Source organism: Dasypus novemcinctus, chromosome 1, assembly GCF_030445035.2.
Source record: "Dasypus novemcinctus isolate mDasNov1 chromosome 1, mDasNov1.1.hap2, whole genome shotgun sequence".
In the NCBI taxonomy this organism is placed as follows: Eukaryota; Metazoa; Chordata; class Mammalia; order Cingulata; family Dasypodidae; genus Dasypus; species Dasypus novemcinctus.
In genome coordinates, this window is record NC_080673.1 from 206,470,609 (window position 1) to 206,493,920 (window position 23,312).

Consider the following 23,312-nt stretch of genomic DNA (forward strand, 5'->3'; position numbering starts at 1 on the left):
GGGAGTTATAGTCGCTCAACCAATGGGCGAGAGGCTAAGCGGGAGGGGGCGGGGATGCGCCCGGAAGTGTCTGATCCTCGCGATATCTGGAGAGCTGGCCCAGGTGTCTCGAGAAGAGGTCGGGGCTCGTTGACGCCCGGGCGGGCCGCACGTGTCACCCCGGGCAGCCCTCTCCGAGGCGCGGGGTCGCGTGGGCCGGTAACGCGACTCCTCTCCTTGTCTGGTTCGCCTTCTCTCCCGGCCCCCGAGGTGTGTGAGGAATCGAGTGCCCGCCGGTGTGTTCCCGTACACCATGGGAAAGGCCAAGTCCGCCGGGGCCAGAAGGCAGACCCCCGGGACCCAGGTCAAAGCGAAGCCTAACCTCAACCCCTTCGAGGTGAAGGTCAACAGGCAGAAGTTCCAGATCCTGGGCAGAAAGACGCGCCATGACGTGGGGCTGCCTGGGGTGTCCCGCGCACGGGCCATCAAGAAGGTGAGCGGAGCAGCCTCCTGGGCTGGCCTGGATAAGGCCTCCGACCCCTTCTTCCCGCCAGGTCAGGGGCTCCCAGCTAGTGTTTTAATTTGTGAGGAAAGGGAATTGATGAAGCTCTCACCATCTCCGCATTGCAGTCGCACGTGCAGTGGTTAATTTACTTGTATGAGGCGCTAAAAGTTCCAGACGATGCTGGCACGTTTGGGTTAATCAAAATTTTCAGACGGAATCTCCTGCAAGTGAACTTATCTTCATCCACTTTCCTGTTTCCACAGTAACCAGACTGTATCTGAGAACTACCCTAAACCTTCATGGCAGAGATTATGCCTTGACTCTGAAATACATACAACAGCGTCTGTGTTTCATAGAAAAACCTGGGCTTTTTCCTTTCCCCATGTGTGAGGAGCAGAAGAACTGAAACCTAGGGGCCTGTTTCCCTCATTTTTGGGGATAGAATAGTGTGGAAATGAGATTTCTTAATTCTAGTCTGGCACTCCAGAATTTGCACCTTTCAGTGACACCCTTGCCTTTTGGAATATTATTAGTTTAGCAGTAATATGTTACTGACCAGATGACACATGCTTTCTGCAAGATCAGCTAGGAAGTCATGTTGGAGGTATTCCCATCTGTGTGAACTTGGAATTGAATGCAGGCAGAATCGCACTGGTATTCCCAAATTTCTCTAAGACTAGAGTGAGTGTAATATTTAGTATGTTTAAAACCTGCATAATTATTCATATTAAAGATAAATCAGCCTTGGTGGCTGACTCTAAGGCACAATCCTAATCAGAGTTGCTAAGTGCAATTTGTATGAAATCACATCGTGTGTGTTAAAAAGCCTACCTTGTACGACACTAAATGAAGGATGTTGTTAATGTGGGAACTGTAGGAGGGTTGGGGAGCAGGGCATATGGGAATCCCCTGTCTTTTTTTAAAGATTTTTAAAATTTTATTTAATTCTCTCCCCTTCCCCACCCTTCCATCCCCCCCAGTTGTCTGCTGTCTGTGTCCATTCACTGTGTGTTCTTTGTCTGCTTGTATTCTTGTCAGCGGCACCAGAAATCTGTCTATTTGTTGCGTCATCTTTCTGTGTCAGCTCTCCGTGTGTGCGGTGCTACTCTGGCAGGCTGCACTTTTTTCGCGCAGGGCAGCTCTCCTTATGGGGCGCGCTCCTTTGCATGGGGCTCCCCAACACGGGACACCCCTGCGTGGCAGGGCACTCCTTGCGCACATCAGCACTGCGCATGGGCCAGCTCATCACACAGGTCAGGAGGCCCTGGGTTTGAACCCTGGACCTCCCATGTGGTAGGTGGATGCTCTATCTGTTGAGCCAAATCCTCTTCCTCCCTATGATTTTTATGTAACATTTATGTAATGTAAGAATCTTTTTTTAAAGTATATTAAAAAATAGCAATGTAAACATTACATTGTTTTGCATAATTTCATTGTAATTTTGCATGATAAATGTAAAATGTAGGTCCAGTTATCATGAGCCTACGTACCCATTGCTGTGAGTATGCATGCACTCTGGCATTCTCAGGCAGTGTTTGGGGAATTGTGAGCCAGTGCCTTTCCCAAAGAGGAATGTGGTAATACAGATCAAAAGCCTTGAAAATGTGCATGCCCTATGGCCCAGCAATTCCTTTTCTAGGAGGTTACCCTAAAGAAATAGTCCAGATATGTGCCATCTGTTTTGGCTAAAATCAATTGGCCATCTAATTATTCTGTAAAAGGGTAGTCAGTTGTATAAATTCATACTTATATTCAAAGAAATATTGTTCATATATTTTAAATACTATAGAACTAATTTTATTTGTATTGAAATGTTACAATATCTGTGATACAAAGGTGACTATAAATAGTATGCATGAACTCTGGCATCAGAGAGAATGGCTCTGAACTTACATACGCTCTGTTCAGATGCCCCCTTTTGTAGAAATCGCAGGAAGTTTCTGTGAGATTGTTTTGTGATGTGTTTTTCAGCGTACCCAGACTTTGTTAAAGGAGTACAAAGAACGAGATAAGTCCAACGTGTTTACAGACAGACGCTTTGGCGAATACAATAGGAACATCAGCCCAGAGGAAAAGATGATGAAGAGGTTTGCTCTGGAACAACAGGTATGGAAGACAGTGAGGGGAGTCTTTTGTTGTGCCTTTCACAGAAGTCCCGCGCGGGAAGGCCGTTTTTCTCACTGTTCATTTATTCTTTCATGGACACTCACCCACTAGGTACAGGGGGCAGGTGTCCAATCTGTACCTTGCCTGGCAGGGCCAAAGGGGAAGCGGTCTTCTGCGAATCACGGTTGGGTGGGTAAAATATCTTCAGTAGAGTAAACTGCCGAAATGGGTTCTTGCCTGAAGGGCTCCCTTCCGCTGCGCAGGGCGGAGAGCATATGATTGGAGGAGGACTCCTGGGAGAAGGCCTGTGCTAGGCATGGCCCTCTGTTTATTTCTGCAATTTGCTTAAATGCGCCAGAATCATCTTAAGGCTACTCAGGATACATTGTCAGATTTTACATACAATGGGAAAATCATGGTTTTTTGGGGGGCTGTTGAATGAATGTGAACTTTTAGGAAACTGTTGGTTTTTTACCCTCTTCTATAAGCGACATCATGAGAAAAAAAACATGTTCAACCTAAATGAAGACGAAGAATTAACACATTATGGCCAGTCTTTGGCAGACATTGAAAAGCTTAATGACATTGTCGAAAGCGACAGTGATACTGATGAAAAGGGGACATTGTCAGGTAAGTCCTGAGATATGCTGCATGGATCTTCTGTGGGGAGAGGGAGGTGGACAGTCTGTTCTTGGAGAAATGTAGAAAAAAACTTTGCTGGATAAACTGTCACGAAGCATTATCCTCATGAAAAATTCTGAACGTTAACAGATTTTAAAATTTCAGAACTTCAGGAAGCTGCTGTATATGTTTCAATAGGTAGACAGGAAGAGAGATACAAACTTTCATGGGCTAAGACAGTACTCTAATATTCATGATCTTATTTGAACCTCACAATAGCTCATCTTACCCGTGAGCTCAGAGAAATAAGGAGCTTTGCCCAAGGTTCTGCAACCCCAGGGTCAGAGAGCTGTGGTTCAAAGGCACCATCCTAAGTGTCTCTTTTGCACTGAAACATGCTGCTTTGCTACCTGCTGGTTGTGCTAACAGAACTTATGTTGTTCTTTTAGTCTTCATTTACTCTGGAATCAATTTTGGCAGTTTTGTGGTGGAAATGATATCAAGCCTCATGTTTATGGCTAAGAACATGAAGCAGTTTTAAGTTTTGACTTAAACCTTAATGTGCAGCTGAACTGGGCTGACCCTCTTGAGTCCTGTTGAGAAAGTGGCATTCTTTCTGAGCTCAGAATAAAGCTGCACACCTGAAGCTCTTCCTCGTGTGTCTTTAGTGCATGGGAGCCAAGGCAGGGAAAGCTTCCGTTTTCTCAGCCTTTGGTATCTGTGTGAACCAGTGGAAAAAAGCTTTGAGAATTAAAGCAGCTCATAGTGTAAACCAGCCATTGTGTTTAATAACGCCACACCTGCCAGGACACAGGGGAAGCAGGCGCAGGGCCCTGCTGGGGGCTTCCTGGGTCGTAGGGAATGGCCAGTGTTCCTACCTTCTGTGCCTTCCTCCTCCTTTCATTGCCTGGGGCTTTTAGGTGCCTTCAGGTCTGATAACCAGTTGTCCTCATTGGTAGGTGCTGCTGCAATGCAGTACGATTCCCTTTCTTCCAAGTAGCAGGTCCTTGGGAACATAACTATTCATTTGCAGATTCCCTGTTATCCTTTGATTTTTATTTGATGTCATCAGGTAATTTATAAAAGTCAAGTCTCCCATTTGAAAGAAGTATATTTACTCTAATTTTTTAAGTGAATCATTAGAAAACAAATTCTCTTTTGTCCAGCTACATAGCATAGTGTGTTCTCCTAGATTGGGAGAATTTCATCCGAAAAGTCACTGCTTTTAGTCCTTACAGCAACCCTGTGACGTCTGGGGGTTACCCCATTTTACAACCGAGGAAGCTGAGGTTGGGGCAGGGTTTGTGATCTTGCCCAGGGCTACATAGCAGGGTAGCAGTGGACTCAGCCATCTGTTCCAGTCCTAACCCAGGGCTTTTGTTTCATGCTAGGAAGGTAAGCCTTTAGCATACTGTGACATATACTGAAATTGGCCTTCTAAATAAGTGGAGAGCTAAAAGGTTTTTGGGAGTGAATCCTAACATAAACACACCAAGGGAGGATTTCTTTTTTAAGACTCCTCTTCTGAATGTGTTCATGCATTTAATTGTAAAATCTTACTAATTTTTATAGATATTTACTTCCAGAAAATATCACATAACAATCTCAAATTACTAGTGAATAGCATTTTCTGATACACTAAATTTTTTAGGAAGCAGAAGAGCCATTCGTACATTCAGCAGATACTGATTGAAGTGTAGCTCCTCTGCCCCTGTGTGGCTTGTTGCACAGGAGAGATGCGGTCAGTAAAGTAAATACCTGCTATCGATGTTGTAGTCTTTAGAAGGTGGAACGCGGTAGGGCGTGAAAACAAAGCGAGGCAGGGCCGGTCTGGGGAGGGGTAGCCGTGGTTCACCTCGCGGAGAGGGTGAGCCGGTGCGGGGCGAGGTGGGGAGGTCCTGGGGCTTCTGACTGAAGAGTGCCCAGGAGGGGCCACAGTGTGTACAAGGGGCAGAGGCGGGAGGGAGGCTGTCCAGAGCACGCAGGTGGCAGCCAGGACACGGGTGGCCAGAGTGGCGGGATTGAGGGGGTCACAGGGGCCCAGGGATGGGTCCCCCAGGGGCTGGGCAGACGCCCCAGGGCCTGGTGGGCCTCGGGAAGGGAACCGCTGGAGGGGTTTGAGCAGCGGGATTGATGGCCTGGTCTGCTGCGAGAGGAGCTGGGGATGCTTCTCGGGGTTGGGCCTGGGCAGCTGGAAGAATGCAGTTGCCATTCCTTGAGACGGGAAGACCAGGGTAAGCAGGGTCTGGGGGTGTGACCTGCCCAAGGCGTCAAAGGCAGCTGGTGCCAGGGAGAGATGCAGGCTGGAGGTACAAAGTGGACACTGGCACAGCCTCAAGGAGAGAGCTGGAAGCACTCGAGTCCTGGGAATTAAGGAAAAGGGGAGTTGGAGGCTGCCTCTGGGGCGGAGGAAAGCAGCAGGTGGAGGGCCTGCCTGGAGGGAGTGGGCACAGGCCCTGAATCAGCCTTTGGGTTGGGCCAGGCTGAATCTCAGAGGAGGGACAGGGGAAAGCACGGAAGACGGAGTGGGCTGCGCTGAAGTGCAAAGGAGCTTTATTGCAGAGATGGCTGAGAAGCAGAGGGCCTTGGGAAGGGAAGTGGAGTGGAGAGAGAATGATCCAACAGCAGAGTTGTAGCGAAATCAGATAGAGAAGTCAATGCCATGTGGAAGGTCCTTTCCTGGAGCAGGTGAGAAGGGGCAGGGTGTGTCTCAGAGCTTGGCCCCTGGTTTTCTCTCCTGGGGGCTGTTTCCACAGTGAATAGAAGCAAGGTCATCCGTCACCTGAGAGTTTGAATGGGCTGCAGAGAAGAGGGGAAGCTGGCCAGGAAGGGAGGGTATACTGGGAACCCTCGGAGGTTAGCAGTTTGACCATAAAGCGATGCTCGCCACAAGGACTGTCTTTTTTCTGCCACACGTTCAGCAGCCAGGGGACCAGGCGGCACCTTGAACAAGGGAGTGTGATGGGAGCAAGAGGGGCTGTACTGATGGCAGAGGGTGATGAGGACCAGGGGGCCTAGGGATCGTAGGTGATGCTCGCCGGGACTGTGGCGAGAACGGCAGACACGGGAGCTGAAAAATCACCCAGGATGTTTGTTTCCATTTTTGATATGGGTTTTTCTGGTAAGTCTCGTAAACATCTGAGCTTCCATTTTCTCAGCTGATGAACTTTTTAGGGTTTCTTTCCACTTGACATGATATTCCCACAGTATTTTATTTCTCTCCTGCTTTGGCAGGTAAACCGGAGACCAGTGGCTCTGTGTGACTCAGGCCCTTGCTGTCAGGGTTCTTTAGGGAATTTTTCCAAGTCCATAACTGAGGAGGAAGGAGGGGTTAGGTAGGGTGTACTCTGCGACAGCCCTCATCCTGGAGTCTTATCCCTACAAAACCTTGGATCTGGCCTCCTGGACTGCCATCTGCCAAGAATCAAGCAATCTAAAATGTAGGCACTGGGTGCCTTGGCCCCTCAGATTATTTATGATTGGTTGGCGTTCCCATGTCCCTGGGTTTTCCAGAGCAGGCTCATCCTTGGGATTCCTCAGTCGCATTGCATGTAGGGGCTATTCCTGGTGGGCTGACTAGTCCTCAGGACTGGAGTCCTGGAGAAAGACCGGCGGGTCCCGCTAAAAGGGCTCACGCACAGGGGCCTGGGTTTCATGCTGTGTGTGGTCTGCTTTCTGTCCAGCCGAGCTGACCGCTGCCCACTTTGGAGGTGGCGGGAGTCTCCTGCACAAGAAGGCCACAGCACAGCAGAGCGAGGAGGCGGAGCAGCCAAAGTCACGCAAGGAGCTGATCGAAGAGCTCATTGCCAGGTCAAAACAGGAGAAGGTAAGGGCATTCCGTGGGGAGGGGTAGCTGGGTCATGAAAGAGCTACTCCTCCCTGTCACGTTTTTAGGCCAGGTAATATCTTGTGTGAACTTAATAAAAGCTTTCATTTTGATTAAGAATAACTTAAGTTTGACCAAGCATATACTTCTGATTTTTTTTTCAGATCTTAGTATTTTGGTATCATCAGGATTTGTGAAACATTGATACTTTTTACTAACTTAAAGCAAACTGCTCAGACCATCTAGATGAATAGTTTATAGCAGGAGATTATTTTTTATCTGTTGAACTTTTATATTGTGGCATTTCAGATACTAATTTCAAGCAGCCCCTTTTTTCTGTTGATGTCGTCGATGCTGAGTAAGGGTCATGGCACATGCTCTTGGCAGTGACCTCAGGCCATTGTCTTGGAGTGCGGTAGTAGTAATGGTGCGTACTGGTGTTTCTGTTGTGTTTTTCCCCAGAGAGAGAGACAAGCTCAACGAGAGAGCGCCCTTGAGCTCACAGAGAAGCTCGACCAAGACTGGAAAGAAATCCAGACTCTCTTATCACGCAAAACACCCAAGTCAGAGAACAGAGACCGACAGGAGAAACCCCAGGTGGGCTTCCAACTACGTCCGGCCAGGGCTGAGCTTATTTCTGTGGCCTTGACTGTGGGGAGGCCAAGGTCCCACTACCTCCTCAGGCCTGTTTCCTTGATTAACAGCTTCTGTTCTCCATTTCTATTGGGGCTTGTGTTTCCTGGTGAAGTTTATATGGCGTTATATGACATGCTTCATGGCAGGGAAACAGACTAAAAAAGTTACTTCAGTATGTCTACTGCAGATAAAGTAATTTGCAGAAGGTATTTGTTTCTTGGTATGAGAAATACAGGTGGAGATAAGTTGTTAGAATTTTTCTGTTACCTGTTTGTACATTGATACATGTATATGTGCATTTAATATACACTTATTTATTCTCCCTTCAAGTAATATTTGGTTCCTGCTGGATTCTTCTTAATTTAAATTATTTGCAAATTCTGCATTCATTTGAGTGGCTGGTTTCTAGGAAAGCTCTAGAACCTTCAGACCACGTTGTCACCTGTCATCTGTCCTCTGTGAGCCCCCCTGGCTATTGCTGTTATCATAATTTACCTAATTGCCTATGTTTGGGGCTTAACACATAGATGAGCAGTGTTTATTTTTATTAAGCTGATAGATAGATTTAGAGAAGAATTTTCTAGAAGTGAGAAAGTCCTGTGTGACTTAAACGTCCTTCGACTTCTCAGTCCTCGAGCCCTATTAGAACAGCTCTGCCTCTAGAAGAAGAGACTTAAATGCAGTTGTCTGTAAAGGTGTCCAACCATCCCTGGAATACGCCAGGAAGCTAGCTCCCAGATCTTTCTGTTATTAAAAAAAAGAAATACCTCTTTTTTCCTGCCCTAGCCCGATGCATACGACATAACGGTCCGTGAGCTTGGCTTTGAGCTGAAGGCGCAGCCCTCTAACAGAATGAAAACAGAAGAGGAACTGGCAAAGGAGGAGCAGGAGCGCCTCAGGAAGCTGGAGGTACGAGCGGCAGGGTGTGCTGGCTTGCGGCCCTCTTAACTGAAAGCTTCAGCAACGGCGACGTATTAATAGAAATCTCCAGCTCCGTGTTCCTGTCCTTTGTTGAAAACACTTTCTGCTTTATTTTGTGAGACAAGCTGAAGATATACTATGTTTTATCAATGGGAACTTTCTGATCTCTTTGAAATTTGTATATATTCAAATATAAATCTCTTGTTCCTGATTATAAAAATAAAATGAAATGTAAATAATACATGCACACCAGATAAAAATAGCATTTCTCATCACCCCCCCTGCCTAAGACAGCTCTCAGCAGTGTAGTACATTGCCTTTTCAGCCTTCTGTGCCTTAAAAACAAAATAGAAGTATTCTCCATCTGACTTTTTTGACATAAACACATCATGGACCTCTTCCCTTATCCTGCATATTTTCATATAGTAAAAATAGTTGGGCTACTTGTTTAATTGATGGTGGACATCACTACAGGGTTTCCTTATTTCCTGTACTACAATGTAAGATTAAAATCAGGGGTGATGAGGATAATTTGGCCAAAAAGACCTCAAAGCAACAGGTTTTCTTCACTTGTAATCAGAAAGTGTTTCTGCCACAAAGTTCTGACATTTTATTTTTGTTACATAAGACAGCCTTCTGTGGCCTGCTCACCATGTGTTTGCTCCCCTGTTGTAAGCCTGAAAGCAGAAAGCACAGGGGAAGTTCCTGTGCCAGAACAGAGGGGCCTCCGTGGGCTGGGGCTGGGTGTTCTGCCTGTGCCCTGTGCCCTTCGCAAACACGGCCCAGCGGTGGGAGAGCTCGCCCTGTGATTTTCCTTTTTCCTGCTTAGGCTGAAAGGCTTCAGAGAATGCTTGGAAAGGATGAGGATGAAAATGTGAAGAAACCAAAGCATATGTCGGCAGATGATCTAAACGATGGCTTCATACTAGAAAAAGATGACAGGCGTCTCCTTTCTTACAGAGTAAGAAGTTCATCTTTTATTTAAAAGAACCTATTTTCTGGTATGTTGCTCAGTGGATTAAGATTGGTGCAGTTTTTAGTTCACAAACCTTAGAGAGCATCAGTCAGGGCTCAGCAGGAAAGTGGAAGGTGGCCAAGCATTGCAGGCAGAAAAGAATATAAGACAGTGTCTTAGTTGGGGTTCTCTAGGGAACAGAATCAACGGGAGGTATCTGTCAATAGTACGAGGTTCTGTAAGAGCCCCTCACGTGACCGTGGGACGCACAGTCCCGGTTCCGCAGGCAGCTGCAAGCCACGCTCTGATGGAAGTCCAGTGAGGGGCCTTGGTGAGCTTCCCGACGCCGACTGTCCAAAGACAGCTGGGACGTCTCCTGAGTGCTGGAATCTCTTCCTCTTTTAAGGCATTCATCTTATAGGATAAAGCTTCATGTATTGCTGACGGCTGTCCCCCTGGTTGATGCAGATGTAATCAGCCATCTCTGCAGTAAACTCACTGGTGACTAAACTCCATAAATGCCCTTGTAGTACAGTTAGCCCAGTGCTCGCTTGACCGAGCAACTGGCCACCATTACCTGGCCGAGTTGACACATGAGCCTAACCCTCACAGACAGGGAATGTGGGGCTTAGTAAAAAATACTGGTTTTGTGAAGGAGCAGAAGTCAGGGGTCACCCTAAGGTGTTTTGGCCCTACCACCTCAAGGTGCAGCTCAAATGCCAGCCCTAAAGCCAGTGATTGGGACAGGGTGCATCATGGGGGGTGCAGACAGCAGCCATGGCCCCTGTTGCACCTCCCAGGTCTTGAATCTATGCCACTTGTGGTGGAACTCACACCTTGCCCAGGGCCCTGGTGCAGGACTGTCTGGGAACTGGTTTCCAGGCTCTTGGCTTCTGTGGCAGAGAATGGCAGTGAAAGGGGAGGGGGGACCCCTGCCAGGGTCAGGTGCAGTCCATGAGGTCTTGCTCTTAGCACAAAAGTCACATGGTCACTTGTGTATGCTCAGGATTTTGATGTTCTAATTGTTGCCTCTGCTCTGTGTGGTGATGTCCTATGATTTCCATTTTGTACTTCCAGGATGGGAAGATGACCATAGAGGAAGATGTCCAGAAAGAGCAGAGCATGGAAGCTGGTGATGATGGGAGTGAAGAGAACGAGAGTGGAGATTCGAGTGGGGAGGACGCAGAGGAGGGCTCCGAAAGCAGTGGTGCAGATGGCCACTCAGACCTGGAATCTAACGTAGAGAGCGAGGACGAAAATGAAAAACCAAAGAAAGAGCAACTTCATACTCCTGGGAAGAGACCCACAAGTGATGGGGAAAAGGCTAGAAGAGCTGCCAGAACTGAGCTGCCTTACACGTTTGCAGGTAGGCAAACCTCTGAGTTTATTAGGTTTCTTGAGAAGTGACCTGGCAACAAGTGCATATGGGGCCAGCCTGCCGCCGGGTGTTGCCTGTGTGCAGCGTGGCCCAGGGCACTGTTCTGAGTGCGCTGGCACGTTCCTGCAGCTGATGCCCACAGCTGTGTGGGTGGGCTCGGGGCCCCTTCTCAGGTCTCGAATGTCTCGGGCTGAGAACTGCCCAAGAGGCCTGGCACGATTGTGGTCTCTTCCAGGACCACAGGCAGCTCTGCTGGGCCAAGAGCCCGATGAGGGCCGACATACCTGTCTGTAGGTCTTCATGCTCATTTCAGTCTCAGTCTTGGGGTGTGCAAGTAGCTGCCACTGTGCCGGAGCGGAGCCTTGCTGGTAAAGAGTCATTTCCAAGAAGGCCTGTTCAGACCTACATGCTTGCAAAAAAAAAAAAAAGACTTTCAAACTTACAGGATAGTTAAAAAAAATAATTAAACCCCATACAGAGAACTCCAACATACCCCTCTTCCTCCCCCAGATATCCAGATCACCAATTTTAACATTTTGCCACATTTGCGGTACCATTCTATCTGTTTGTCCATCTATCTACCCCTCTATCTATCAGTTTTCTGACCACTTATGTGTAGGTTGTATACATCATGCTCCTTGAAAACTTAAAACTGCCATGTCCATTTCCTAAGAAGGAGGATACTCACTTATGTAACTACCTAAAGTGCAGTTATCAAGTCCAAGAAATTGAACATCATATAGTGTGTTGTCTATATTCCAATTTTTTCATATGTCCCAATAATGTCCCATTAGAATTGTCCTGAATGACATTGTAGTGACAGATACTATCCTGCCATGACCTGCAGACTTGAGTGGGAGAGTGTGGACTACAGTGTAAGCTATAATCCATGTTTGGTGGCAATACTCCAAAATGTGTTCATTAATTGCAGTGGAAGTAAGTAAAAAATATATTTAAAAAAATAATAATGTCCCTTTGTGCCTTTTCTCCTCCTCCCTTGCTAGACCTTGTTCAGGATTATGCTTTGCTTTTAATTGTCATCGTCACTTTAGTTGCTCTTTCTTTTTGTTTTAAATTGTGGGAACACATGCAATATAAACCTCCCCATCTCAGCCCCTTCCGAGCAGACCATTCAGTGGGATTGATCACGTTCGCGACCTTGCGGTGCCCTCCATCTCCCCAAACAGAAAGCCTGTGCCCATTACTTGTTAACTTCAATAGTGACGTTAATAGTAAACATTCATGCATAAACCATGTTCTTGTCACGAACTACATGTTATACATAATGAGCCCAAATCACTGATCGGTCATTATGTTATTAGATCTTGTAGGAAGTGAAAAGTAGACCTGGGTGCTCTTAGGTAGAATATAGCGTGTAGTTTTGATCGTCCAGTTGTAGTAAGCAATCCTAAAGTGCCTGGTGACTTAGAATTCTTTTCAGAGAGAATAAAGTAGCAGTGAGGCTGGCCTCTGGGGGCGGGCCACGAGGGGGGACACTGCCGAGCTTCCCGGGCTCCAGACTGTGCTGCTCTTCGGGGCGGTCACCCGAGCACACTGCTCAGGACAAGCCGCCCCACGTGCTTGGACATGTGAGCGCATTCCTTACCGAGGAAAGCCTGGGGCCATTTCTTCATTGAGATTGTTCTCCAGGTACATTGTTGCTAAGTTCATTCAAACTTGAAAATCTTTAGGGCAAGCTAGGACAAATAATGTATTTGTGTTAATTATACTTTATGAAATAAGTATATAAAATATATATTAAATTCCTCCCACCTCCTTTTTTTTGGCATATATTACTATTTGCCATAAAGGAATTCGCACACATAAAAAATACTGAAACAAATTTAAGGTAGCAGGATAAAAGATTAGTGCACAATATAAAATCTAAAAGTTGAGTGAAGAAAATTATATCCAAAATAACATCAAAAATTAAAAAACTTGGGAAGTGAATTAATCTCTGTTTAATAAAAGAAATAGTTTTACTACTCTTGCCTTTAGTATTTACCTCTGTGATATCAGTAATATGATTACTTCTTGTTTTAAATTTTAAGTGTAAAATCTGTTTTGTGTATTTTATAGTTCCTGAATCGTATGAGGAACTGAAGTCCTTACTATCAGGAAGACCAATGGAGGAGCAGCTTTTGGTGGTGGAGAGAATTCAGAAATGCAACCATCCCAGTCTCTCAGCGGGAAACAAAGCCAAACTAGAAGTACGTCGGAGTGATGTGTGCCGAGCGTTGCAAGTATTAGAACCCGCCCTGCTCTGTGGGTACCTCCTGCCCTAGCAGCGGGACACAGGTGTCTCCCTGGTCATCCTGGATAACCTCCGGGGGTGAGCACTTAGCTTGTGCAGGCAGAGAACCAGCCCTGGGCGTTCCTGAGTCCCTCTAAGCCTCGCAGCAGTCCTAGGAGGAGAGGGTCCCAGGGGGCAAACGGCCCAAATGGCTGCCAAGGGGCAAAGCCGTTCTTTAGGTAAGGAGGTAGCAACAAAGGCCCCTTCTCTTCCGCGAGGATGCAGGTGGGCTGGGTCTGGGGCCAGTGCTGGCACGTCCTGGGGTGGGTTCTAGGAAGAGTGTGTTACTGCCCCTCTGGAGAAGGGGGCACCTGGACCCAGCGTTTCCTCTCCCGCACGCACACCCGAGCGCTCAGCAGGGCTAGAGCGAGGTCTTTGCTTTGAGGAGACTCCCACCCACGGCCCCATGGCCCCCACCCGGCGTAGAGAGTGGGCGCTGCAGGAGGTGAGTGCCTGCGAGTGGGTGCTGGTGCCTGCCGCTGAGGTCTGCTTTCCCACGCTTGTGCCCACAGAAGCTGTTTGGCTTCCTGTTGGAGTATGTTGGCGATTTGGCCACAAACGACCCGCCAGACCTCAGAGTCATTGATAAGTTGGTTGTGTAAGTAAAAATCGTGGGATACGGGGCCAAGTTTGACCGTTTTTATCCTTTTAGCGTCATGAAAATACATTCCGAATGATAGGGTGGTCAGAAGGGCCCGGCTTGGTGGCCCGTCCACAACCTCGAGCCAGCTGCGGTGGTTTTCCTGGGGACTTCACATCTGGGCTTTATTAACCTATGCTTCTCCGGCCTGTGTCGAAACGGACAGCGTTTAATCAGTACTAGATGGCCAGTTTCTTTCATTTACCACCAAAATGTCCCGCTCTGCTTGGGAAGGTCGCGAGGTGTTCGGCACACTCGGGTGTTGCTCTGGGAACCCCGTGACCTGGTGGAGCTTGCCGTGCACGTAGGGGGAGAACGCCTGCTGGAGGGCGTGTGTGTGTGTGTGTGTGTGAGACCCTGCACAGCTCCAGGACAGCGTGACTGCAGAGTGGCTCCGGCACGTGGCGCTGCTGGCCAAGGGATGGCAGCAGGGGCAGCTGTGAACCAGGAGCACGTGACCAGGTCGCAGTCTGAGAGGACGCCGGCCAGAGGTGCTGCTCTGGGCGCTGCCTGTTGCTAGCAGCGGCCAGGGTCGGGTCCTAGTTCACGTTTCTTGGCTGCTAAAGCAGATACCATGCAGTGGGTCAGCTTAGACCAAGGGACTTAATTGGCTCACAATTTTGAGGCTAGGAGGAGTCCAAAATTGAGGTGTCACCAAGGCGATGCTTTCGTGCAGTAGGCTGGCATTCTGGGCTGGCTGCCGGCCGTCCTTGGTCCTTGGCTTTTCTGTCATGTGGCAATGGACACAGTGGCCTCTCCTGGCCTCTCTGGGCTCAGCTGACCCCGGCCCTGGCCGTGGCTTTTCTTCTGACTCTTGCTCCAGTCATCTGGGTTCAAGCACACCTGGTACATCTGGGCTAATCCACCCTGGAGTACCCTCTTGACGAGATCTCCCTTACCGTGGGCTCCTGCCACGCGGGTGGATCGCCTGAGGAACATTCTGGGGTACGCACAGCTGCAGGCACTACAGCCCTGAACCCCGGCATCGGCCTCTCTTGGACCGTGGGCAGGGCCTGTTGCCATGTTGGCCTTCAAGGGACTGCGGATGGGCCCCCGTCCCATCGTGGCTCCTGCACGGACCGGAAGATGCTGTTACAAAAGCCCTTAGCTCATAGACTTGCGAGGAGTAAAGGAGCTAATGACGGACGCGCCTTGGAGCTGCCGGCCACGCCTGGCAGGCGGATTGTGTTTCCGTCCTGTCCCTACAAGGGTAGCTGCTTCTACCACACCACCCAGCAGAATGCTTATGACCAGATCCGTGGAAAAGGGCAGAAGTGAGCATAGATGATTGCAAAACACTTAGAAAAGCCCCTGTGTCCCCAGGAAGGCCGGCAGGTGCCAGCGTGCTCCCAGGGACCTCCCAGGAAGACAGTGGACAGGAAGGTGTGGGTTCTCTCCCCCCGTGTTTTCTTACCTGCAGTCACTCTCTCCTGACTTAAGTTTCTCATTAACAGGCAGTTATATAATCTTTGCCAGATGTTTCCCGAATCTGCAAGCAACTCCATAAAATTTGTCCTCAGAGATGCTATGCACGAGATGGAAGAAATGCTTGAAACCAGAGGCCGCGCCACATTTCCGGGCTTGGACGTGGTAAGCAGTGGGCTTTGTTGAATAAATCCATTGCCCTGCGCACTGACAGGCCGGGAAACCCAGCTGTTTGCCTCACAGGAAGGACTAGTGATGGGAGAGAGCGGCCGGCCCCGGAGTGTCACGAGCAGCCTGGAGAGTGGGGCGGGACTGGGCACACTAGCAGTCGGTGAGGAGGGCGTGCTGTGGAAAGGGACGGTGTTTTCCAGATTGCTGTGGTTTCTCTGTTCATTCACGAAGAGGCATTCGAACACCTCTGAGATTTATAACAGTTTTACAATAGCCATTGCTGTATTTTCACTTTACTAATGCCACTTAGAAGAAATACTTGCTCAAAATACGTTCTCTACTCCATTTCATGCTTTGTGTTGAAATGGATTAATAATTTGCAGAAGCTTAAAATTTAGGGGGTTTGGGTTAATGATTTTAATAGACGCCTCAAAATGACTGGACTCAGTGTCCATAACCCCACTAATTACCTTAGTTTTGTGCGCCTCCGCCCAGCATCCTTATTGTGCGTTTTCCTCTTGAGCCGGGGACTGGGGGGGCCTGGTGTGTGCTGGATGCTCTCCTAGAGCCAGGGCCAGGGCGGGAGAGGCAGCAGCTCTGCCTTCCTGAGCTCACCTGCCCTGGGATGCCGGTGGGGGGTTGCATGTTGGGGGCACAGTCGGACTGTCCACGGGCCCAGCCCTACCCCTTCCTACGAGCCCTGTGGTCCCGGGGGGGCTCTTGGGCTCCTCGAGCCTCTTTCCTGCCGGTACAGCGGGGCTGGGGGCTGCTGCTGTGGCGCATCCCCTGCCCGTGAGCCCCGTGAGCCAGCACGCCCGGCGCTGCGCCATTGCCGCAGTCCCGTTCGCCCACATTGTGGTTCCTTGCTGGCCAGGCGAGAAGCAGCCTGGCATGGTGGCGTGTGCGAGCCATGCAGCGGGCTCGGGCTGCCCCCGTCCTCTGTGGTGTGGAAAAGCAGCTCCCTCCCATGCGGTTTTCCCTCCTTTTCCTTAGCACCCCGGGGCCGGTGGGCTGGAGACCTGCAGAAGGCCCTCTGGGGTCCACTCCAGGCCCGGGACGCAGGAGAGCGGGGTCCCTCGGGTGTGTGCCTCACGTTTCTAAGCCTGTGAGGATGAACGTCCTAGTTTGTTACTTGGAGGACCCCTTGTTGCCAGGACGAGGTGGAGAATCCTGGAGACCCTGCAGGGTGTGGCCAAGGCTGGGCCTGTCTCCATGAGCCGCAGCTTAGCGTCACGCAGCCTGTGACAGCCGTCTGCGGAGAACGTGGCGGAGCCGCTCTGAGTCGCAGAGATGCCGGCCCCCTTGGCCTCTTCGGAGCTCACTTCCTCATTTTTAAATGGCAGCCTTGCACGGCGTGCCCTGGCCTGGGAGCTGCCTGTGCAGACCTGTGGCGCTCGCAGTCACGGGGACATGGCCCTCGCTCTGCTCAGACAGGCTGCCACACCTGCCGGTCGACAGGGCCCGGCTTCCGCACGGCGTAGGGGAGGCACGTTGCACTCTGCCGTGCGAGGAGGTGACGCTGGAACCCCCCTCTGCCAGGACAAGGAGGCCTCCTTCCGGTGGGCGGTGTGACTGGGAGGAGCGGCTCCGCCGGCGTCTCCCGTGGTGGGGTACGGAGGGGCTGTGCTGACGCAGGGTCCTAGTGGGGGGACCCAGGCCTGCTGCTGTGTGAGGGGAAGTGGAAAGGGCGGCTCTTCTCCCTCGGCTCGCTGGTCAGAGCAGAGCGGCACAGCTGGGCCCCGAGTGCCTCCAGCCGCTCTCCCGAGCTGGGGCACCCTGTTGGCAGACGACCGCTGCCCCCTTGGGCCCTGAGTGATGCCCCAGGCCTGCGGGCTGGCAACAGCCCGCAAGCCCGCTGAGCTAGGGTAGCGGCAGCACCAGTTCTTCAGGAATCTGCCAGAGAAACGCACCCCCTGGGAGCCTGGCTTTGTGCAGTGTGTGCACAAGTTGAGGGGGTGACGGGCTCTGGCACCTGTCTGAGCCCCCGACCTGGCTCCAGGCGGAGTGACGGACGCCGCAGGGTGGACCGTGAAGGCATGCAGCCTGGGTGCTTCACCTGTACGCTGAGGCGTTGCAGGGCCTCTTGTCAAGGCAGCCTTCTAAACGTGTTCCCGTTTGTGATGTGTGTGCCCCTCTCCCCAGCTCGTTTACCTGAAAGTTGCGGGCATGCTCTTCCCCACCTCCGACCTCCGGCACCCGGTGGTGACCCCGGCGCTGCTGTGCCTGAGCCAGCTGCTCACCAAGGTGAGGCTGCCCTTCCAGCTGCCGCCCGCAGCGCCCAGCCTCGCGGGCTGCTCGCGCTCCTGAGGCCCGGGAGGCTGCGCCGGGGTGGCGCAGAGGGACCTCGGAGGACTGCTCTGAGCTCGCAGTGGCACGAGCCCGCCCCCCAGCCGTCCAGGGTAGGGGCTGCTTATCCACAGGCGGTGGCCCTGGTGCCCCAGAAAACAGCTTCTTGAGCCAGTGGGACGGGTTCCAAGTCCCAGGGCTCTGTGCCCTGCGAGGGGCTCAGATCACGAGTAGCTCCCTTTCCCTTCCTGGGCGCGCGGGGGGTGACGGCGCCCGAGGACCTCAGCGCGCTGCCTCGCCTCGCCGCAGCGGTGGTACAGGCGTCTCCCTCAGTGGGCACAGGCTCCCTGTGACGCCAGCTCGTGCGCCCTGAGGGCTGCTCGCTGCCTTCCGGAAGGCTGACTGTGCGTGTCCCCGCTAGTGCCCCGTCCTGTCCCTGCAAGACGTGCTGAAAGGTCTGTTCGTGTGCTGTCTCTTCCTGGAGTACGTGTCCCTGTCACGGCGGTTTGTCCCCGAGCTCATCAACTTCCTTCTTGGGATTCTTCACATCGCCACTCCTGAGAAGCAGAGTCGCGGTACGTGCACCTTATGGAGCTTTTTTTAACTAGGCTGTACTTCAGAGTTTCCAGAGGATTTTAAAAACGTAATTCATAGTTGTAGAAAGTTGGGAATATTGGAAAAGTTAAAAAAAAAAAGCTGAAGTCCCCTGATGCCCACCCCCAAGGGCACCTCCCCTGCGCGTGGTCCTGCGGGAAGTCGGGGTCGTGCCGCCTGCACTGGCTGGGGCCGGAGACGCAGCCCCGTAAGACGGTGCGCTTATAACGGGGCGGGAGTGGAGCAGCGTGGGCCATGGGCGGGAGCGGCCGCTCTGAGAGCCGGAAGGGAGCCCGGTAGCTGTTCACAACCGTGGTGTCACTGTAACAGCATCGTGGTACTTGGCATAAGATAAAGTGAATTTTACAGGCAGCAGCTGTAGCTCAGTGGTTGGGCACCTGCCTCCCATGTACGAGGTCCTGGGTTCAGACCCTGGTACCTCCCAAGAAATTTTGTTTTATCTTTTTCTTTTTATTCTTTCACGTGTGCCAACAACTTTTTAAATTCCGTACCTGGCTGTTTTTCCAGCGGACAGTACTGTTCCACCATTACCATAGTGCTGGGGATCTTGGAAGGAGAGATGCTCAGAGCAGAACTCTGATGAGAATGAGTTTTCACATTTCCCAGTCTCCTAGACCGCTGCCCTCCCCGCGCTCCATGCCTGCCACAGCGCCCCGCAAGGCTGTGCGCCCCCCCGTGTGGCTCGGCCTCGCCCAGGGGCCCGTGGGCTGCAGGGCTGCCTTTCCCATCCCACTGGCCACGCCTCGCACGGTCTGAGCGCCCTGGGGACGGCCTCGGTCTGCTCCAACCTCGCAGTGACCAGCGTCCAGCCTCCGACGTGGGACTCCCGCCACTTGCCCCTGCGTGTCGCTTGCTTCCTGTCTGTGCCAAGTGCTTGACACCAGGCACTTCCTGACACAGGCCATCTCACTCCTGTTGCCCTTGCACCCAGGTTACACGTTGGTGCATCCTTTCCGAGCACATGGAAAGAACGCACGGCTGCTCTGCGTCTCGGATCCGGACGATGTGGCCACTTGGCAGAGGGCAGGCCTTCCCCTCCGGCTCGCGAATGGACCGGGATCTCTGAGCAAGGTGGAGGAGAACCACACCAGGTGCCTGCAGGCGGGGGGGGGGGGGGGGGGGGGGGGGGGGCGCAGGGGGGAGGGTGCTCCTGGAAGTGGGGGCGGGGCCTGGGGCAAACAACCCCCCCCCCGTGCCAGCCCGGCCTTGGAAGCAGCCATGGGCAGCTGGGAGTCTGGCCCCACTCACTGCGCTGCGGCATGACCAGCCCAAGACAAGAAACAGCTGGTGGCTTTTCATTTACTGTCAAGAATTTCCTTGTTTTTAGTTCATTTGTCACCTGCGACCCTTGGTTTTATGTCTGGTTAAAAGCTTTTCCAAGGCTCGTTGTTCTGGGTGGCCTTTTTTTTTTCTCTATAGGGAAAAAGCACTAGAATTCCCAAACTCTGCCCATTGTAAATACATCTGCATAATTTCGTAGAACACATTTTGGAATTCAAAATGAAGTTTGCTTTCTAGCTTTTACTGAGCCTTCCCTCGTGGTCACGGCCCTTGCTTCTTGGAGCCGCGAGCTGGAGGGTGCAGTTTTTGCAGTTTCAGTCTTGTCAGTGACCACAGGAAGGAAGAGGGGGTGATGCCCACCCTCACCCCGCCCCCCCGCCGGGCGCCCGCGCGCTGCCCTCCCGCAGGCTCTCCTGCCTGGCCGTGGCCCTGGAGCTGGTGAAGCGCTGCGTGCACATGTACGGCGCCCTCCCGTCCTTCCAGGACATCCTGAGGCCCATCCAGGCCCTCCTGGCCGAGGGCTGGGCCGACTGCGGACAGCCCCGGGAGCTGCAGGTGAGGCTCGCCCTGCCCGGGCAGCGGGCAGCGGGGAGCGGGTGCGCGGCTGGGAGCAGATGCGCGGCGGGCTCCCTTAAGGCTGCAACCGAGACGTTGAGGGAAGTCAAGGCACAACAGTGAGCAAACTCCACGAAAACGTTCTTCCCAAGGCCTCTCCATTTATCTATGTGTTGTGCTTTTGAACTGAAATGGATTCTGACTTTCATCTAAGAAATTGTCAAATGCCCTGAGGAGGCTGCCCGGAAAGGCCACCGCCCTCTGCTAACAGTGCCCTCCCGGCGCACCTGCCAAGCCTCCGGCTCCAGCTCAGCAGGCCGAGGCGGCCGCGCAGGGCCTGCTGCTGAGCACTGGAGCTGCTGCCTGTCCCCACAGCCGGGTCCGCCTGTGTGTGACGACTGGTGACCAATGCCACCTCCTGCGCGCCAGCACGACCCCTGCTCAGGCCCAGCCCCTGGCCTCGCCCCTGGTCTTCTGACCTGTCTCCCTTCCTCCGCCTGGCCCTCAAGTCCACGCCACAGCCGTTGGGTCCTTCATGTTGCTTCTGGGGCAGAGTCTGGCACATTGCGCCCCCTCTGTGGGCCCCGCACCTGCCAGGCGAGGCCTGAGCCCTCCTCCGCGGTGGAGGGTGCTCCCCGACCCATCCTGCTTGCTGGAGGCCTGAGACCCTGCTGTGCCCGCTGTGCCACGCTCTCCTGCAGGACTTGGGTTGGCAGAGGGCACAGTGGGACCCTGTGGACTCAGGGTGGCACGGAGCTGCTTGTGCCCTTGCCTGTCCCCGGTCCCCAAGAATTTGGACACTCTGAGGCAGAAAGGGTCGAGGGGTGGGGGCCACGCGAGTACACGGGACAGACTAGGGCCAACCCAAGTGGACTCCCATCTCAGAAGGTTCCTTGAGAGCCCTGGAAAGCATCCTTTCACCTGGTTTGTTGGGGTGCAGATGAGGTTGGATCCCCAAAGAGCGAGCAGGGCGGGAGATGGCCTTGTACTGCGTTCCCCTCGCAGCTGTGGGCTGGAGGCCTCATGCCAGGTGCGCAGGCGCCTCACCCTGTGGTGAAGGGGGCACACGGCCCCTGTGCGGCGACGCCTCTGGGAAGGGGAGAATGCGGACACTTCCCAGGTGCGCGGCGCCCCGGGCCGGCGTTACTAACTGCAGGAAACCTGGATTTGTCACGCTCGGTCTCGCAGGCGCGGCGATGGGAGGACAGGCACGTCCGCTGGCTGGGCCGGGCCCTTCGCGGCAGCTCCGCCTGGGCTCTGCTTGCGCGTGAGGGCTGACGGCTGCTGGGCACCCACGGCGTCCCCTCCACCTTCCTCAGGAGCTGCGCCAGGGCATCCTGGCAGACGTGGGCGCGCAGAAGCAGCGCTGCCGGCCGCTGGTCTGCGAGAAGAGCAAGCCGACCCCGCTGAAGCTCTTCACGCCCAGGCTGGTCACAGTGTGAGCCGCGGCGCTCCCGACAGCGGGGGGGGGGGCCGGGGCCTGCTCAGGGGTCTGCTCCGCGGGGCCCGGCCACCGACCAGCCTTGCCTTCTGCTGCAGCCTCGAGTTTGGAAGGAAACAAGGAAGCACCAAGGAGGAGCAGGAAAGGAAAAGGCTGATCCACAAGCACAAGCGCGAATTTAAAGGCGCCGTCCGGGAGATCCGCAAGGACAACCAGTTCCTGGCCAGGATGCAGCACGCCGAGGCCATGGAGCGGTGAGGGCGCTGCTGGGGCAGGGCCTGGCCGGCGGGCGGCGCCCTGGGACCCTGCGGCCTCGTGGGGGCTGGGGGCGGCTGGGGGGAGGCGTGCGGGCAGGTGGGGGCAGGTGGGGGCTGGGGGGGGCCTGGGCGTGCAGCCTGCTCCGTCTCCCCCCCGTCAGGCCCAGGGCCCACTGGAGAGGCAGGAAGCGGCTTCCCGGGGGTGGCCCAGGTGTGTGACGCGTTCGCCTGCCCACAAGCCTGCGCTTGCTTTCCCGTCTAGGGACGCGGAGAGAAAGCGAAAGGTGAAGCAGCTCTTTGGCAGCCTGGCCACGCAGGAGGGCGAGTGGAAGGCGCTGAAGAGGAGGAAGCGCAGGAAGTAAACCTGCGCTGTGCGGGAGCCGTGCGGGGCTCCCTCTGCTTGCTTCCCACCGGGAGCCGCGCACCTCTGATACCAGAGGGGGAGCTCCGAGCGAGCCGCGTGGGCCACAAGAACACTTGTCATTTCACCCGCGCCTCGGGGGCTCTGGCTGGTGGCACTTTTGCTTGACCAAAGGGAACTGAGACATTTGCCTTCATGTACAGAATTCAGAGCGTGTTTACTGTTATATAAATTATATTTCCAATTATAACAAAACAAGTTTGCATACAGCTGGGAAATCACAAAAGAAAATCATCTTTTGTGACCCCCCCGCACTGCCGCTGCCGTCCCCCCCGCCCCCGGCCTCGCCCACTGGGCTGGTCAGTCCAGCAGGGACACGGAGGGGGCTGTGCGCAAGGCTCAGCTCTACCTTCTCTACCTCCGGAGACCTGGGGAGTGTCTGGTCACCACCCAGGCAGGCCGCCCAGCTGAGCCAGCAGAAGTGCCTCGAGCCGCGGGGCTCACCACACGCAGGCGCCAGCTGCCCCGGCCACCTGCTCAGCCAGCTAGTCCCTGGGGAGCCCACTGAGAGGGCCCCGCCTTGCCTACCACATGGGGGGCGCTGCCCAGAGAGTCTGGTGGGCTCTGGGGCGTCCCAGGTCAGGTGTAGGCCCTTTCCTGGGCCCACTTGGCCCAGCTTTGGGGGCCTGACGCTGAGCCTTGTGGGTGAGGCCTGCCCTGCAGGGGCAGCCAGACCAGGCGCCCACCCCAACATCCCCTGGGGCTGCTCGGCCTGTGCAGAGACCCCTCAGGGTGAGGGCCCAGGGGCGGCACAGCTGGTAGAGGCGTGAGCTGCAGGTGGGCACCGCTCCCCTCCAGAACGCAGGCCCTGGCCACCCTGTCCCCGCTTCCCTTCGTGCCCTGATGCTCCCTGGGCAGGCCAGGGTATCTCTGGTCACCGCGGGTGTGGCGGAGATTCCCCCCCCCCTCCAGGCAGCAGCTGCGGCCAAGGCATTTGCCCCCACCTGGAAACTGCCGCCATCAACCTGCCAAGGTGGGGGTGCCGGGCCCAGGGCTTGTG

At 53.4% G+C, this 23,312-nt stretch overlaps 2 protein-coding genes across 2 annotated transcripts in view; one reads left to right on the forward strand and one right to left on the reverse strand.

The window, feature by feature from the left end:
• GRK4 (G protein-coupled receptor kinase 4) overlaps nucleotides 1-294 on the reverse strand; it is a 116,400-nt gene extending 116,106 nt beyond the window's left edge. Inside the window, exon 1 of the mRNA XM_058301345.2 lies at nucleotides 159-294. Coding sequence (XP_058157328.2) covers nucleotides 159-294 — 136 coding nt within the window. The remainder of the gene's footprint in view (nucleotides 1-158) is intronic.
• NOP14 (NOP14 nucleolar protein) lies at nucleotides 59-22,507 on the forward strand. Its single transcript, XM_058301338.2, has 18 exons — nucleotides 59-472; nucleotides 2,456-2,590; nucleotides 3,079-3,220; nucleotides 6,895-7,037; nucleotides 7,500-7,634; nucleotides 8,460-8,582; nucleotides 9,424-9,555; nucleotides 10,627-10,915; nucleotides 13,007-13,137; nucleotides 13,733-13,818; nucleotides 15,315-15,450; nucleotides 17,599-17,700; nucleotides 18,164-18,317; nucleotides 19,289-19,448; nucleotides 20,046-20,193; nucleotides 21,513-21,631; nucleotides 21,733-21,888; nucleotides 22,154-22,507. The coding sequence occupies exons 1-18, from the start codon at nucleotides 293-295 to the stop codon at nucleotides 22,251-22,253; spliced, it is 2,571 nt and encodes an 856-aa protein (XP_058157321.1). The 5' UTR covers nucleotides 59-292; the 3' UTR covers nucleotides 22,254-22,507.
• Nucleotides 22,508-23,312: the final 805 nt, after the last annotated feature.